General features: G+C 44.7%; 2 protein-coding genes across 13 annotated transcripts in view; one reads left to right on the forward strand and one right to left on the reverse strand.

The window, feature by feature from the left end:
• GALNT11 (polypeptide N-acetylgalactosaminyltransferase 11) overlaps positions 1-10,279 on the forward strand; it is a 47,964-nt gene extending 37,685 nt beyond the window's left edge. For all 5 annotated transcript variants that reach the window (XM_048322869.1, XM_048323030.1, XM_048322789.1 and 2 more), the window contains exons 11-12: positions 6,788-6,925; positions 9,485-10,279. In XM_048322869.1, coding sequence (XP_048178826.1) covers positions 6,788-6,925; positions 9,485-9,616 — 270 coding nt within the window. In that variant the 3' untranslated portion in view covers positions 9,617-10,279. The remainder of the gene's footprint in view (positions 1-6,787; positions 6,926-9,484) is intronic.
• Positions 10,280-14,227: 3,948 nt separating this feature from the next.
• Positions 14,228-18,278, reverse strand: part of KMT2C (lysine methyltransferase 2C) — a 192,231-nt gene continuing 188,180 nt past the window's right edge. For 7 of the 8 annotated variants that reach the window (XM_048322121.1, XM_048322413.1, XM_048322666.1 and 4 more), the window contains 7 exons: positions 17,600-17,736; positions 17,297-17,439; positions 16,864-17,032; positions 15,871-15,987; positions 15,209-15,282; positions 14,718-14,826; positions 14,228-14,479 (listed from right to left, as the gene is read on the reverse strand). In XM_048322121.1, the coding sequence (XP_048178078.1) occupies positions 14,387-14,479; positions 14,718-14,826; positions 15,209-15,282; positions 15,871-15,987; positions 16,864-17,032; positions 17,297-17,439; positions 17,600-17,736 (842 nt within the window). In that variant the 3' untranslated portion in view covers positions 14,228-14,386. The remainder of the gene's footprint in view (positions 14,480-14,717; positions 14,827-15,208; positions 15,283-15,870; positions 15,988-16,863; positions 17,033-17,296; positions 17,440-17,599; positions 17,737-18,278) is intronic. The other variant, XM_048322193.1, reaches the window with a different exon arrangement.

Consider the following 18,278-nt stretch of genomic DNA (forward strand, 5'->3'; position numbering starts at 1 on the left):
GTGTTTGGCTGAAGGCTGCCCTAAAGTGGCTCCTGACAGGTTCATAATCCACTGATTGGCACTTCAGAATTTGTAGCAGCTCTTTCAGTCGGGTCCTCATACTGGAATTTAAAGCAGCCTTTTCCTGCCCTGCTGGTATTTGTGTACTGTACAGTCAGTCCTCTGCTGCTGGAGTGGCTGTATTTTGGGGTAAATGAATGATTTGTTGTTAAATAGAAGGAATTCAGAAGATTCTTTGGCTCCAGGTGAATTGCTGATCTGGGGATTAATTAGGGATGGGTGTGAAAGCCTAATGAGAATTTTTGTATTACTACATGAAGCCTTTGCTGTTTCACTTCTTTCAGGTGACAGAAATTCAGGACTTGGATAAAAAGTCTCCAGGGTAGAGAGATCTTCAGCTAATGCCATAAAGGCTTACCTAGCTAAGAACTACACTGAGAACATTATGATTTAGGAGCCCATGGGATATGATTCTAAAAGCTAGGTTGGATCTAAAGAGAAAAGTAATCAAAGACACAGAGTAAATGGAGCATGGGACGTAAAGCAGCATAGCTTTAGTAAAGGTGGGTTGTGCTGGACTAACTTGATACTCTATGACACAGGCAACAGTTTTCAGGGAATGGAAACTGCAGCAGTGGAAGCAGAGTGATTTGTGATAGTCCCAACAAAATGCTGTGTACTTTGTCACCTGATGGGACTTTCTGCCTCCTACTTGTGGCCTCACCAGCTGAGTGTGACAGAGGAAGACGGAGGAATTGTGAGGGGTGTTTGCAGTTCACTGGATGTGTGGCTGGCTCTTGACACATGGCCTCCAGGCCCAGTTGTCAGACAAGAACCAGGAATGCATCTTTGTGCTTCACCTCTGGAACACTGAGAAATCATTACTATGACCAAATTGTGAGTCCCTGTGTGAAAGGTGGATTAATTAAAGTTGGAGTGGGAATGAAGGTTTTCCTATTTGATCTATTCCATTAGCTTTAAGATGGTCAGCAAGTCTTGCAAATATGAAGACTGTGTAAGTGTAATAGTAACTGACAGGCACCATCATCACCAAGTGATTGTACATTTGCAGTGCCAAAGCTACAGTGCTGCTTTCTGAGCCATTGTGTCTTTGGCTGAGAAAGCAAAAATGACTGCCTGGGCATGATGTCCACACAGTTGTGCTTCCCTTCTCCTGGCTGCAATATTTCTCATAATGAAGTGCCACATGCCTGAAGGAGAAAGTCTGTTGGTTTTCCATATCAAAACCTTTTTCTGACTTCTTTTTATCTAGGAGAGCAAACTTCATTTAGCCCTTTGGTGCTGAGAAAGACAAAGCCGTGCTCTGACTGTTGATCTTTGGCTTCTTTTCTCATGAATCTGGTTTACTAGTGGTAAATTTAGCCATTAGTTCTCATAAAAAAACTGGCTGTGCTACCTTCTTTCACAATGATTTTGTTCTCCAACCAAGTATGTCAACCAACACTATGTTTTTCTGCTATTAGACTTACTTTGTTCTCCTAATAAATCCCAAGAGTGCATTCAGCCAACTTGCTGTCATAACCTCTTGAACAATCTTACTATAGCTATGTGAGAACAATGTAGAGAAAGATGACACTTATTTAGCAGCTTCTGCTTATAAAAATAGCAAGAAACATCCTCACTGTTGGAGGCTTTTAACTTATTTCATTCAACTCATTGGCATTTTCAGCTGGTTTTGCTCTAGAATTATCTGTTTTATGCCTTTGTCCTAAGACAAAAGCCTGTGTTTGGTCTGGTGAATGCATGCGAGAGCTGACCAGCCTCGCTAAAGTCATGGGACTGGCCTTAAAAGCAATTTTGTTTTGCCTTTAGTTTATGCTTGCTTTGTTTTCTCTACCCTTCATGGCTGCTAAGGAATTTCAAATTCTTGCTTAACTTGGATTTAAAAGAAATAACAGGTATTATGTAGCTTTCAATTGTATCAACATTATGGGTGTTCCTTTTCATTGTAGTTGACTTAAATGGTCATCATTAGGTGGAGTTGAAAATCAGTAAAGTGCATCACACTCTCCTGTTTTCTCAGGCTTGACTGACATTCGGTTCATATTTTTGCTATAGAAAGAAATAATAACGGAAGTGGTTCTCTTATCTAAAAAATATATTAAAAAATATTATGAAAACTAGGATGCTCCATTAACTGTAACAGAAATAGTCTGGGATAATTCTGGGGACTTCAACAGAAATTTAGGAATAAGTAAGAAAATCTCGTTAAAAATAGCACCAGTGGAAGAGGTGATGGCATCTTATAGAACAGAGGTTTGAAGTGACAGAAGAGGCATCTGTGCTCTGGACCTTGAAAAAATAGTGTACTCAAGCACAGGACTTGAGAAAAGGTCTGTTAACACTCCTGTAGCATTTACTGAATGTAAGAATATGTCCTTTACAAGCTGTTCAAGACTCAGAGACTACAAGGTTTTGCTCCCATGTGCAATTCTTCTGTAAGATCTATCTCCCTAACTCTCTAGATCATGGTTATTAGTTTGCTTTTCTGACACAGCACGTGTCAGAGCGAGTGTGAAGAAGTGCAAATTCAGTCTTGCTGCTTTTCCACAAACTATTGAAGGAACAGTTCTTTGGTCCCTCTAATGACTGTTGTGGATTATCAGTGGCACACTGAACTGTGGAGCAGAAGGCTCGTACCTGCTTAGGAATGACCCTCAGGTGGATGTTGGATTTTCAGAGTAGCAATGGCTTCAAACAATGATTACAGACCACCAAACTTGGCTGTTTGTGGTGATTGCCACAGGCCGTTTGGTGCTATGATGTCATTGGTATCCATAATAACAGGAGTGAAGTATCTGCAAACCGCTGTGATGGTGCGAATTGCTGGGCACATCTCCTCCTCAGGGCTGAGGCAGCTCTTATGTGCTCTTAAGCTGAATTTTTATCTTTTACAAACTGTCTGACGGAATAATATAGCAGTGCCAAGCTAAGCAAGAGATTGTAACTGTTGGAAGTACTGGAGTACTACATGGGTGGTGGCAGGGATTTTCTTTCAAACAAAGGGCTGTTTCTGCAGTAGTTACTGTCTTGTATTTACTGAAAATTTTCAGTGTATTTCTCTAGTGCTAATGCAATTTGCAGATCAGATAAAAATGTGTATCCACAAAGCTTTGCCAGTTGGCCAGCCATGCCTTTTGCTGCACTTCACTGATCTCTGAAAGCCAAAGGGTAGGCAGATGCTTCCTGGCTTATTCATAGCATTTTGAAATTCAGGCGAAGGCTGTGGGATTTGTCTGAGTTACATGGATGAAGTAAAGTCCTGAAGGTACTGAAGTCCTAGGAAGCCCAGTCTTAAATCTGTGAAGAACTTAAAATACATTTTGAGAGGTCTGAATTAAACATCCAGTTCTTCCTAAAGCTGCACCTGTGTAAAAGTAGCTTAGACTAACAGAGCTCATACTTTGGACCTCTTCCCATTTATTTTGTCCACAAGATCTACTGTAGCACATGCTATATACCTGCCTGAAGAGATCCATGCACCTTTCATTTTATCCTGTTGGCTGTATTGAGAGAGAGGGGAAAAAAGCTGCTTGAAAGAGGCCAGTCCTACAGCATTCACCAAATTAAGTATTTTATTTAACCACTAACATGATCAATTTCATTATGGAGAGATGATTTTTCCATAACATCTGCAATTTAGGTTTTATTTGAAAACAGAAATGATTCATTGTATGATTCTAATAGCATCTCATTGATTTTGTTTGACACCAGTGACTTTCCTTAGACCTTTGAAGCAGATGGTTGCCATGTGTCTCTGGGGGACAGCAACTAAGGGTGCTGCTTTCCTATGTGTGGATACTGGACACAATCCCAGTTTTAGAAACCAAAGTCTTCACAGTGATGCTCTCCTAATTCTGCTAGTTAGGAAGTGCATGCAGGTTGAAAATATCCTGCACCTCCATTACCTCCTTTTTTTAATAGATTAGATTTTTTAATGGTTTGGTTTGTGGGTGTTTCTTTTTTTTTTTTTTTTTAGAAAATACATAGGAGGATAAAACAAGAGATCTCTCAGAAATGAGGCATAAAACCTGGGAAAGCACCTTTCTGCTTATAGTCTTTTGATACTGTGCTGCCTGACAGAAGTTTCTTTACTATATGGGGCTGTTAAGGGCCTTTAACAAGAGCTGAACATAATCCTTCAGCAGAAAATCAGTTAATAATTTTTGGAGTATGCTAAGGCTTGAAATTGTGTAACAAAGAAACCTCATGGGGTGGCTTTGCTTTCCTGGTGCTCGAATCTGTTAATAATCTGCAAGTTCATAGTGATACTCTAATCTGGATTTGGAACCAAATTTGGGGCTATTTTTCCTCTTTCCTTTGTTTTCTACACTAAGCACATAATTAGTTTGAAATTAATTTTGGCTGTCTTGTGTAAGCCTTTCTGGAGAAGTATCACACTGGATTTAACCACTGTCTTGTGTTCTTTGCCATTACTCAGCTTTAGATTGAAGGTCTGTCCGTGTGTCACTGAAGTCTTCTCTCTCCATTCTTACCAGTTCATCTCTTGTTTGGATTTGGCTCCATCATTATTCTTTTAATAGTGATTCTCTCTGGCAAGTCCTGCCATTTCTCCATTCTCTCCTTCCTCTTTAATCTTGCCATGACAGGGTTTAAACACAAAAGAGTATTTTAGAAGGCACAGAATGCCTGAGGTTAGGGCAAATTTTAATGTGATCCCTGCACTTCTTCCAAGGAGGCCTTCCTTGTCTTATAATAGTCACTGTGATAATGAGCTGTGTGCTTTCCAGTCATGCTGTCCAGCTGAGGCTGTGTCCTGCAGCAGTACCATCCCATGGCTAGTGCTTGTCCTGGTACCATGCAAACTGCCGCCCGCTCCGAGCGGGACAGACGGAGCCCGATCGCGGGCGGGTGAATCCCCAGCTCGGGTTCGCCTCGCACCCCGATGGCTGATGCGTGCGAAGGAGGTAGGAAAAAGCAGAGGGCTTCTCATGGGAGAAGAGAGTTTATTCCAGGGTGAGAGCCCACGAGGAGAGCCAGAGAGAGCAGAGCACTCAATGCTCAAAGAGGTTTCAAATCCTAAATTACATAACTTGCTCTCGCAGCTTGTCTTTCTGCTGTCCCCCTGGGAGCAGCCCTATTCCGTAATGCACGTGAGGTGGCACACCGACCTCCCAGGTCCTATTGCAGCAGGGAACCGGAGTGCCGATGCCTTGGCAGCCCCGGTGCAATTGGCATTGCTACCGGGAACGTTCCAACAAGCTAAGTTGAGCCATCGATTCTACCATCGAAATGTCCCGGCTTTGGTCCTCATGTTCCCTCTCTCACGCAGCCGAGCTGAGGCCATTGTGGCCACTTGCCCTGACTGTCAGAAATATCAAATTCCATCCCTAGGGTCCGGTGTGTGTCCAACGCGGTCTCAATAGCTGCCAGCTGTGGCAGACTGATGTGATGCACGTCCCCGAATTCGGGAGGTCTAAGTATGTCCACATCTCCGTAGACACCTTCTCAGGAGCAGTTTTTGCCTCTTCCCATTGTGGGGAGAAGGCAAAAGATGTCATCAAACACTTTCTGTTGGCATTTTCCACCCTGGGAGTGCCAGCAGAAATCAAGACAGATAATGGTCCAGCATACGCCTTGAAGAACCTCCACCAGTTCTTCGACACGTGGCGAATCCCAAAGCCCAGCGCCCTTCAGAAGGCTGGTTTTAGTCTCATAAGACAAAAAAAGAGACAAATCAAAATTTATGTGCGTGATATTCTGCCTGGAGTTTGATATTCCATACTCTGACTGTGAAACTCATGCAGACTTAATGGAAAGAAAAAAAATTACTCACACAGCGGGCATGGCAAGTGCAGCACTGAGCTTGAGAAATGGGAACAGGGCTGGAATAGGAGCACACCAGAGGAACTTAGTGTGTCTGTAGGTACTTCAGGGATGGGTATGAGGGGCTCAGCTCTTCTTGTTCATAGGCTCAGAAGTCAGGGGGAAGAGAGTTGCCTTGCTCAACATCCCCAGAGGTTGGGAAGTGCTGTCCAGGTGCCCTGTGAATGCCAGGGCTCCACTGTGCATTTGGAATAGCTGTCATTGGGTGTTGAGCCAGATGGTCCCAGGATCTTCCCTGCACTGCAGGGCTACAAGTTTCCATTTACTTTCTTCTCTTTTCTCTACTCCTCTGTAACCCACGATATTTTGAGGTGCACTCCCCCAGGTTCCTTCATTTCTTTGCTTTTTGGTCTCCTGTTGGTTATGAGAGCTCCGGGTCCTCCACAGCACTGATCTTGGCCTAGGTCTTTGCTGGCCTGAAGGAGCTGAACAAGGGAGGGAGGACCAGCAGCTCCTGCAGTTGGACCAGGCTGCTGTTCCTGCTTCCCTGAATGTCCTGCTGTGCCAGATGTGCCTTGCTCAGAGCAGCCCACAGAACCAGCAGGGTGTGGGCATGAATGGCAGCAACTGAAGGTGCCTGACACTTTTCTGTGCCAAGAGTAAAAATACCTGCTCTGCTCAAGCAGCATGTGGGAGAGGACAGACTGACAGCTTGAGTGTGTCCTTGCTGCTTGTTGGAGCTGACAGTGGTTTTCAGTGTGATCACAGAGAAAATCTTCTGTGAGGAGTTTGCTTTCAGTGCATTCCTGCTTCATGCAGGTGGGGCCCAGGGAAGGGGGCTGCATTCAGTTCTCACCACTTACTGCAAGGCCCATCTCTGACATCCAGATGCTGAAGCACCACCTCTGTAGGTGAATAGAAGATTCAAGGAAACTGCCCTGAAACATTGCAATAAATGTCTTTCTGTCTTCTCTTTCAGGTCTGGATTTACAATGAGGATCATGAGCTGATTTTAAATAATCTGCTTTGCTTGGATGTTTCGGAAACTCGCTCATCCGATCCCCCTCGTCTCATGAAATGCCACGGCTCTGGTGGCTCACAGCAGTGGACATTTGGGGTAAGTGGAGAGGCTGCCATATGGCTCATTACTTGTAGTCAATGTCTCAGTCAGTGACAGTAGCCCTAACAGGACATCAGGGTTGAGTTTAATTGTGACTAAACCTCAGATGTACCAAGGTAATTGCACAGTACCAGGCCCAGCCCGTGGTTCAAGCAGCCTGTACAGAAGTTGCACAGGCTTTGATAGCTGCATTTCAGTCTTAATAAGATTTTTGCTGAGCTCTGGGATACGCAGGCCCTTTGCAACATAGACAGGTTTCTGCAGCTCCACTGAGCCTTTCTTCTGCCAGTCACAGCCACCCACAGCACTGTGGCTCATCTGGGATATGCCAGAGAGAACAAAATCCATCCAATAGCTTTGTTGTGTTGTGTTTGCAGGCCTGGGAGACAGGAGTCGTCTATGTGGTAATTCATGCTTAGTGCTTCAGGAAGCACAGGGCAGAGCAGTTGCTTCTGCCCTGTAATTGATCTTGTTAGTTTAATTGTTAAAGCCTGGAGTGGCCAATTCCACAAAACTGAGCCAGTGCTGCTCACACATGGAATCTGTCTCCTGGGTGCTCACTCAGAGGCTGCCCCTAACATGCCCTCAGCCTAGCAGAGAGTCTGTAGCACAAACATGGTTGAACAAAGGGGAGGGAGGGCCCTGCCAGCACTGCCAGTTGTGCTTCCAGCACAGCTCTGCACAGTCTGTCTCGGGTTCATACCATGCTGCTCATTGGCAGCTTGAGTTCCCAAGAGGTGTCCCGTAAGTCCAGGATGGCGTGGAGATACAGAGGCAGATACTGTGTGAGCCCAGGGTTGTGTGTGTCTGACGCTTGCACCAGCAGTGCCACAGCTGCCAGGGGCAGTGAGAGCAGTGAGCTGAACAATTCTGCTATGAGAGGTTATTGAGGGTTCTGCAGCTTGTGTTGGCAGGCAGGGATTTCACAGGACTGAGAGAATGGCCACTGACACTGGGTGCATGTGGCTGCTGGTGATGCCTGTGGTGGTGGTGGGGAATCAGGGCTTCATGTGTGACATGGGGGCTTTGAGCTGGCCATTGCCACTGTGGCTGTGGGAGGTGGATCTGTAACAGGGTCACACTGGTGCTCATCAGTGATCCACAAGAAAAGAAAGTGAATCAAGTGCTAGGATTGATTAGGAAGGGAATAGGAGCTGAAGCAGGAAAATGTCAGCACACCATTGCAGTTTGCTTGTACTGCATGTGCTGGTCACCTCCTCTCAGGCTAAATTAGGGTTGAAGAAGGCTCAGAGGGGCATGCAAAGGCAAATGGAAGGTGTGGGGCACCTTTCCCATCAGGTGTATGAGAGCTGGCTGGGACCCTTTAGATATCAAGTCTTTTGGAACAAGGGGAAATCCATTGAGTGAGTCATCGATACAGGGAAATACTAACAGTGCACTGTCAGTTGTGGTACAAGACTTGGATTGAGGGGATATTTTGGAGGAGTGTTGTGTTTTCTTACCATGTCCTCCTGCTTCATTGGACATCTGGTTATGGCCATAAGCAGTGACAGAGCCTGGCATGGCTGTTCCCGTGTATGTGCTCCCTCTGTGCAGGAGAGCAGGAGGTGGCTGCCCATGGGAGCTGCTGGGGCTGTGCAGAGAGCCCTTTCCAGACAGCTGCAACAGGCTGTTGGTATAGGAGATGGCATAGTCCTCTGAGGGTAATGAAAGAATAGGATCTGTTTCCTTCTCACTCTTGGCTGGGGTTTGGCCTTGCCCTGGCTATGGACACCCACCATGCATGAATCCTGTCACGACATGTGGCAACTCCCCAGCATGTGGCTGCTGAGGGTAGTGGCACTGCTAAGGCGTGGTCAGATGCACAGCAGGGACCTCTGTTCAGCCTGGAGAAGAGAAGGCTTCAGGGAGACCTTAAAGCATCCTTCCAGTGCCTAAGGGGGCTACAGGAGAGTTGGAGAGGGACTTTTTACAAGAGCATGGAGGGACAAGGGGGAATGGCTTTAAACTGTCAGAGGACAAGTTTAGATTAGATATTAGAAGAAATTCTTTGCTGTGAGCGTGGTGTGATGCTGGAGCAGGTTTGCTCAGAGAAGCTGTGGATGCCCCATCCCTAGAAATGTTCGTGGCAAAGTTGTATGGGCCTTTGAGCAACCTGGTCTAGTGGAAGGTGTCCCTGCCCATGGCAGGAGAATTGGACCTAAATGATCTTTAAGGTCCCTCCCAACCCAAACCATTCTAGGATTCTATGACCTAGAATGTGCCCCACTACAGCCTTGTGGGCTCTCTCTTTGCTCAGTGCTGGGAAATGGGTTTGATCATCCTTACACCTCATTAAAACACTGTGGTATAAACAAAATCCCAACTAGGGGCCTGTGAGGACGTGAGAGCCTTTGTTTCAAAGTCTGGATGTGGTTATGGGGTGTGCTGTACTCTGCTGCTGCTGTGGGTCTGGTGTGTCAGGGAGGCTGCTGAAAGGCTCATCTGTCAGGAAGGAGCATCCCATCCCCTTGGGCATCGCTTTCAGCTCCAGTTTGACAATGGAGAACAGAAGTTTTAGTAAATAAATTCCATCTGTCTTTTTGTCTGCTCTAGAAAAACAACCGCCTGTACCAGGTCTCCGTGGGGCAGTGCCTGAAGGTGGTGGATCCGCTGAGCCACAAGGGCTACGTGACCATGGCCATCTGCGATGGCTCCCTTCCTCAGCAGTGGAACTTCGAGAGCTGAGACAGCGAGGAGGTGGCTGAGGAGAGTTCAGCTGAGCCCTGGTTCCCCTTCAGCCATGATCTGAAGTTGTTCTGGAGGGTTTTGTGTGGAGCCCTTGGCTGCTATGTCCGGCACAACCATCGCAAGGACCTGCTGGAAATGCCCTGCCCTGAGGAGCTGAGTGTGGGAAGGTCCAAGTGGTCACTGGTCCCTGGTCACACACTGAGAGCAGCAGCCCCGCTGCACGAAGAAGTGAAATTTATCATCAGTTCCTTGGATGATCCTGGATTATTGGACTGGTTTTACGTAAGAGAAATCTTTAGAGCAATGTAATTTAAATGGTGAGATTTCAGCTTTGTGGATGTTCTAAATGACAATGAGAGAAAGGAGTCCTCCTTGAGTATTTCACCTGCAGTATCTCAATAATTTACATTTCTAGTATGGGTTTACTGGCCAAAATTATTTTACTTTTTCTGGAAAATATTTTTATTCCCTTTCATCTTCTGAAAATTGTCATTTGTAATATTTAAATTTAGTTCTTTTAATTTTAGGACATTTCATGTAGTTTAAGTTCTTTGCTGTCATGCATCACCTCATATTTAAAACAAAATAACTATTGCAAAGTCTATTTTGATGACTCATGACAGTAGTGGCATTTAAAATAAAGTATCATTTTTTTATTAATTTGTATGGCCTTACTCTTTGTAGCTGTTGGACCAGAAATCACCAACTTAGACACTGATGCAAACTACTGTTCACACAATTTGGGCCTTCCCTTGTTTTCACTCCCTTTCTCCCTTCCTCACATCTTGGAAGGCTTGACAGGTAATTTCTGGTTTTTTTTCCTCCATTTCTCTGTTTTCATTTATTTTACTGTTCACCTGTCTTTGACTTCCTGCCTCAGCTTCTTCAGTGTGAGAAAAGTTGCTCTTACCCAGTGTATCTTTTCTTAGCACCACTGGACTTGTTTCCCACTCCACCACGACCGCCTTCCCTGGGAGCATGCAGCTCGGACCTTGGACGTGCCAGGACAGCCTTGCCCTTCCACTTGGGCAGCAGAAACATTCTCCAACTGCGCAAATACTCCAGCATCCAGTTACTGACACTTTGGGCAGTGTGAGGCAAATAATGATGATAACCTTGGAGTAATTACAAACCCACATCTTTCTGCAGAGAGGAGATTCACTTGTGCCAGAGCCAGACTCTGTTTGGTCCTTCAGCCGCCTGCCAGGGCCAGCACCTGGGAGGAGAAAAGCAGGAGGATGCAAAGGAGCAGGTAAGAGTGGCCTGGCCACAGGGCAGCTGCTTTGCCTTCTCCCCTTGTCCTGGAGGGGGTGACCCCCTGGCAGGGAGAACCAGGTACCAGGGTTTAACTGAAAACCAGAACAACTGGCTGAAGTGGAAGTTCTTCCAGATAAAGCATTACAATGGGAGTAATTAAGACACCAGCCAAGCTCCTTCCTACCACGAAAACCCTCTAAAACCAACCCCAGGCCTTTGATCAACTGAGCCTGTGCTGTGCTTTGCTCAGGGCCACCCGGAATCTTGACATCAGTTCCCAGATGACTCTTGCAGTCAGGCAGGGCTTACAGGGTAGGGCTAGAACACAGTGTCAGCTCAGGTGGACCCTTCCAGGGGCAGCAGGGGCACCCTGGGTGGTTGCTGTGTGTGGAATTCCAGTCCTTGCCGGGGTGAAAGGATGGGCTGCAGCTTCACTTACGCCTGTCTGATTGACCCTGACTGCAGCAGGTACTGACACAGCTGCTCCCAGCTGTGTGTGGGGCTTTCCTGTGACATTTGTGTTGGCAGCCACATTGTGCACGAACCTTGCTTGGCCTTTTCTTCTGTTGCCTTTCTCTTGTCTTTTTAAAAAAACAGTAAAAAAAAAAAATCAGAAAACCCAACCAAATCCTCAAACAGGCAGAGCAGCAGCTTGCTTTATTTACGGTCTCAGTTGGTTGCCACGGAGAATTTTTGACCTTTTGCTCCCACTGGGGAGATTGGGAGGCTGCTGTCACCGGGAGCAGTGCCGGTTTCCAGGAACAGATGGAGGTGATGGGACTTTTGGATGGTGTCAGTTACTCCTGCAGGGAATTCCTGGCCACAGACAGATACGGTGCAGCCACACAGCGAGGCCATCACTCAGGTGAGAGATCTTGGCTGGGAAAACCCAGCCCTGGGCCAGGGCCTGTTCTGAGTTGGGCTACCTGGTTTAAGCAGGAATTTGGAGTTTTGCCCTGTATTTGAGTGACTAGGGGCTTTGGTGAATAGGAAGCACAGAAGGAAAAGCTTCATCCCATGGTAGGTACTGTCACAGCACTCAGCTTCCTGCTATCATACTGAGAATTTATCTGTGAAGAAAGAAACACTGCCTGGGGCTGATTTTTAAGCCCCTGTGTCCAGTACCTCCTTCTTGCTGGCTCCTGGAGTGGGTGGTGGCTGTGGCTGCCACAGGAGCAGACAGATCCTGCAGCAGCCAAAGTACACCATAAAAATAACACCAGGGACCAGCTCGGGCCTGGCTGCTCCCTGCTGCTCTGTGATAAGTCTTGGAACCTTTTTTTAGCCTGGACTGTGCTGAGAGCTTGCTGGGAATGTCTCTGGAGTCCAGCAATGTCACAGCAGCAACATCAAGGTTCAACCCCACTCAGTCCTTTGCTCACTCCCCCTCCTGCAGGATGGAGGACTGGACAGGGTGTTAAGTGTTCAAACTGATGCGCTGAGATGAGGATGTGGCACCCACTGTGAAATTTAGGATGCAGCTTGCACTGGAGAACAGGGAAGGCAAATGCTTCTCCCTGGTGGCAGCAGACACAAGTCCTGGAAGAAGCAGAAACCAGACACATCAAATGACAACAGGAGGATGCACTTTATAGATGTAAAATATTTTTATTCGTAAATGCTGATCTTCTAAATCTGTTTCCACAAATTCCAAAACCCATAACACTCTGTATACTTCAAAAAATTCTTTTTTTTGTGGTGTTTTTGTATTTTTTTTGCCAACATTAGATACTATTATACAGAACAGAAAAAACTGTAGGACAAATACTGGTAGGATGTTGGAATATTGTACAAGAGAAGAAAAATATTCAAGAAACAATTTAATACAGCTATTTATCAAGAGAAAAATATATACAATTGATTTATTCTGTAAGATAAAAATACATCATGCCATATACATTACAAGTTCAGAACTGTATTACTGAATATACCAACAGTTTACAGTCCACTTTAATTGTGCACACAAAAAAAAAAAAAACTTCATTTTTTTTTAATATTTAGCCTGTGAAGTGTCAGTACCAGAATTTTAAGTACAAAATAAAAAGCTAACCTGGTTCAAAATGCTGATTAAATTTCTACAAGCAAACACAAAACAGTGTTTATTTTTTTAAAGAAATGTAAACAAAAACAATCCATACAAACACATCTTTAAATTACATTTTCCAAAACCCTATTGCCAGAGTCCTGCAGCTGCAAGCACATTACACCTAATTTTTTTCCTTGTTTTCCTTTTAAGAAGGCTATCGCATCAGACTGAAGCTCCAACTGATTCTATGCTGTTTACATGATTTAACGTAGGCTGAACAGTCACCTAATCCTTGACTACTTTTGCTGAAGAAAAAAAACCATGTCCAGCCTCTATTTTGGGTGGTTTTAGCAGTTATTCACAGTTATCACAAATTGTAAGCACAAAAAAACCTGACTTAAGAAATAGGGATGCAACAATATAATACAAATAAAATTAATCTAAATTACCCAAACATCTACAAAAGTCAGAGGTGTAATATACATGCCTTTACCAGGCTTAAGGTTTACTTAAAAAAATTCTCGTAAGACCACAGTTGAGACTGCTTTAAACATACAAAACCCCTCTCTTTAAATTGAGATTTTGGTTATTCCGAACTGGGAATCACATGTCCGTGAGCACATGAGATCGTATTGTAACATCCCTATCAACGTTTGAGAATAAGCACCCGAACTGCTGCAGAGTCTGGTAGCATTTGGTCAATAACTATTTTTATACTGTATTTTTTTTTTCTCAAAATATTTACACTTTTATACAAAGTAACAGAGTTTGTTAGTTCTGCAGGTAACAGCAGCAGCTTGGCTTTCTTCTAACTTTCTTTTTAAAAATAGCTTCATTCACTTATTCAATAATAAATACAAAAAGGTTCTCTTATTTTACAGAAATCAAAAACTACAATAAACTGACTCATGGAATCAAGTATTTAAATGTATTTTAGTGCAAGTTATTTTTTCCCTTAGCTCTATCCCTAAGGAAGTCGTTTCAGTACATTCCTTGTTCAGTGGTGTCTACTTTTATTTAAAATTTTTTCTTTAATTAGAGGGCCTGCCCCTTTATCAAATAAGGCTGTGGCCAGCACTTTGGACTTCTCCCTTTCGCTGGTGATTTCAGTCTTACATTCATAGTGGCCACCTGCCCTCCTGCAGGTCAGCCAGCGGTTCTTTGCCCAAGTTAAACAGTTTCTCCTTAGTGAGCTCAAAAACAAAAGTGCTGGACCATTCTGTTAACTCAGTTTCACCTCCACGTGTCTGGAAAGTCAGCTTCAGATTTTGCCGGCTTGCTTCTGGTGCTTGTTGGTTTGTGGGTTATTTTTCCTTTTTTTTTTCCTTTTCTTTTTAAATACTTGTGTAGCAATCTGTATTTCCAGAAGTGATTTTTTTTTTTTCCCCCCTTCAGAAAGGCAACAATTTTCCGTCGACAAAATCAAAATGTGAATCACTTCTTCCTAGGGACAAGCAACCCTCAAAGACAGCAAGGAATGCATTCTAGTTCATCCACTTTCGGCAGTTTACAGCTCCACAGTGACATGGAATCTTGTGCTGGTCATCTTCAAAATCAAACTTATAGTCATAGCAAAGCTGGGAAGAGAGGCAGGAGAGTGGTTATGGAACAGCTGGGATTTGCCACAGCTTTCCCTGTAGCTCCAGGTTAACAGCAAAACACAGCAGAGGCTGCACTGTAAGGGACAGGCACAGTTTTACAGGAAAGGGGAAGGGAAATGTCACCTCCCCCCAGCATAAACAAGTTGTGCCACTGGCCAGAAATCACGAATGGATGCACGTGGCAAGAGGGGTGTAAAGCCAGAACCTGCCCTACCTCTTCTCCCTTCTGGATTCTTCTGCTGGAGCTGATGATAATTTTGTGTCCTCTCTCAAAAGTGACCACCTCAGCCACGCAGTTGGGCGCACATGAATGGTTGATGTACCTACAAAGGAAGAGTGGGACAGATGAAACCTTTTAGGAACACCCATCCCTTGAGGCAGATCTGAACCAAACCTCAGGATGGCCATAGCTCCACGGGCTCACCGCCTTTTCACTTGTAATTACATTACTCTGTACTTTTTCTAGGTAAAGAAACATGAAAAAAAATCAAGTGTCAAAAAAAATCAAGGATCAAAAAAATTTCTTCATAGCTGCCATGAAATGTAACTGAAAGATGAGCAAAGCTGATGGAAGAGAGACAGTTGGGACAGTTTGAATGTACCAGCTCAGAAAACAAACCCCACAAACTCAGAGCCTCCAACAGTCCCAAGCCAAGGTGGGAGATGCCCCAGGAGGACGTCAGGGACCCCTCCAGGGCCACCCACCTTGCAGGGCCTCCCGTCAGAGTGGCGTCGATGACGTGGTCGTTGTCAATGCGGAACATGTACACGCCACGGTTCTGAAAGGCACAAGTGGGACAAGAACTCTGGTGAAGTTTTACTGCACTGCCAGTGATGAACCCAACATGGGCCAGCTCCAAGTGCCCTCCTGCATTCCAGATGAGGCACTGCCCCCAGGCTCACGAGGGAAAGCACTGTCACGTACTGCCTGTATCCCCACGGGTTTCCGAGGGATGATGGGTCATAAACACAAACCAATTCAGGTTCTCCTGAGAATTTCCATACTGCCTTTCATCCAGGATATTCGAGTGCTTCCCAGACAGGCATTAACTGTTACAATGCCATCAAGTCACACAAAGGAATTGGCTTTAAATTTAAGAAGTTCTCATTAAAAACTGAGGACCTGACACCTCTGCCAGAGCTGTGTCCTCCCTACCTGGCCAGGGTGCTGTGAGATTTATTAAACACTGAAATACTCTAATAACAATCACTGTATATTCCTCTGGTTTTATTTTTAGCCTACGGCATTTATGGCACAGCAGAAAATACATCAGGGGACCTGAATTCATCAGGCACAACAGCATTTGTTTTGTTGTATGAATGTCTGAATGGGGAAGGGGAAAGAGAGAATGATCAAACCACCTTACCTGAGATTCATAGAGCTTCTCCTTCCTGTTTGCTACCTCATTGCGGATAATCGTTCCGATATATTCAATGACCATTGTGTGCTTTTCAATGTCTCGAGCAGCATATAAACCCAGGCCCTACAGAAAGTACATTGAGAGTTAGTAACTTCACACTCACACTGTGTTCCTCACCATTCCCCAAACCAGCAGTGGAAAGGGACGTAGTTGAAGAGAGGGAAGCAGCACTGAAGAGTAACTGATACTTTAACAGCCCAATGCAGAATCCAGCCTCACAGAGATCCAAGAAAACTCAGCTGCTGTCTCAGTAAGAAAGCTGCTCTTACCCCTCTGACACCTGACTGTGCAAAGGCTATAGATTCACTGAGAAATAAAAGTGGGTCATGCTAGACCAGAGACACCTGAGAGGAACCCAGGCATGGCCAAGTCCAACCTAAAATAAACAACAACCGTGTCCACGCACGGCCAGATTAGTGACAAAGCTTCTCCAAAACATTCTGTGGGGCAAACCAGCAGCATCACATAAATCAACAGATTTCATATAGTTACAAGGGCAAGCAAATACTGAGATTTTCCTGCTGGTCTTGTACCACTTCATCAGCTTGGCCTGAGCATCTCATGCTTCCACTGTGTATTTCTATTTTTATTAAGTTTTACTAAGGTTTTGAGAAATAGGTTAAAACCCCCAGAACATCCCAAAACCTGAAAAACCTTTTTTCTAGATGACTTTAACAAATGAATTTTTAAGACATTTATAATAACTAGAAAGAAATCTTACTTAAGGTAAATCTATGCAATTGATGTGCCATGTAAAAATCGCTGGTTTTGGGACGAGAGTGGACAGAATTTTCCAACAGGTTTAGTTTCAAATTTTAATCTAGATTTATACAAATATTTATATATAAAATACGACATCTACAGAATTCAGCTGTAAAACGGGTATGAATAAAGCATATGTGATTTTCTAAATACCCGTTTTCCGCCATGGGAACTGACCTGAATGCGAGAGCGAGCCAGGTACACGTTGGATTTCCACTCGGTTTTCATCTTGCGGTACTGAGAGGACTTGGAATGGACGAACTGTTTGCTGTAAGGCGCGTTCAGCTCCCCCGTGACTGTGCTCTGAAAGGACTTCGATGTGCTGGTGCTATTCAAGGTGTGAGGCCTGTAGGAATTGGGCATGTAACAGGAAAGAATACAAGAAAAACTGAAGATTTCTCTGAAAACAGCCAGGAAACCCATTAAAAATCCTCTCAGACATACAGACACTTAAAGCCAGCTAGCAGTGACACAAAGCAGTTCCTCTGACCGGGGCATGCACATTCACAGCCAAGGACGACAGGGTTTGTAAGCAGCAGACGAAAGCACAAATAACCCTAAAGCAGCCTATAAACCCTGGGCTGTACTATGTGAAATTAAAACAAAATACCTTAACACAAACCTCTTGACATGGGTACTCATTTTAGGCTCGGCACGGGCACAGCCCGTGGGGTTGATGGCAAGAGGAAGTTCCATTAAGGGGTTTCGGCCATAGCGGAAAGTGTAGTTCTCACAGGCCTCAACCCCTGGCAGCTGCAAAAAGAGAGAGAAAAAGAAAAAAATTACAAATAATTATGTGTTTAATTACATGTCTAACAAAAGGTTTACTATTCCACACTTCTTTCTGTTCCCCTTCTCATGTGCCTAGTCAGCAACTGGGATGATCCAGCAAGAACTGGGGTGGTGAACTCACCGATTCTGCAATCCTGGCCACTGCAGAGACTGTCAAACCAAAGAGGTCTTCACCCTTCAGATAGCCGGGGAACAGCTGGAGCATTTCAGATTCTTTTCTAACAGAAGCAACGGGCTCCAAGATTTTATCCCACACACCTACACAACCATTGGGAGAGAATTACAGTCATCCAAAAAACAAAAGACAAAAAAACAAATGCCTGAGGATATGGGAACCAGAACCCAGTACTGACAAAGCCTTTGTCTTTGACTGCCTACACAAACAGGCCAGGATCTAAAAAGTGAAGTGGAGAATGATTTGGTGAGTTGCTAATTTTTGGGATTGAACAAATCCCAAATAAACACACCATTGATTCTGCACCCTCAGTTCTCAGAAATGAAGCTTTCAGTGCTCTCAGCATGGAAACTTCCAGTCCTCTGACAAGAACACGGACAGGTTCTCTTGAGAAATCCTGCAAAAGTAGGATTTTCTGAAAATACACAATATAATCTATTTTAACTAATTGTTCATAGTCAGTGCTTGTTCTCTGTGGGCAATTCCCTGGCACTGGTCTGACCGGGCAGAGTGGGGCTGAGGATATTGACACCCACAGCACCAAGGCCTCGAGACCCAGAGGGTTACAGGCCTCCAGCACATTCACAAGCTGATTTCCAAGACCTGCCCATATGTTTATGGACAC

This window comes from Corvus hawaiiensis, chromosome 1 (assembly GCF_020740725.1).
Source record: "Corvus hawaiiensis isolate bCorHaw1 chromosome 1, bCorHaw1.pri.cur, whole genome shotgun sequence".
Classification (NCBI taxonomy): Eukaryota; Metazoa; Chordata; class Aves; order Passeriformes; family Corvidae; genus Corvus; species Corvus hawaiiensis.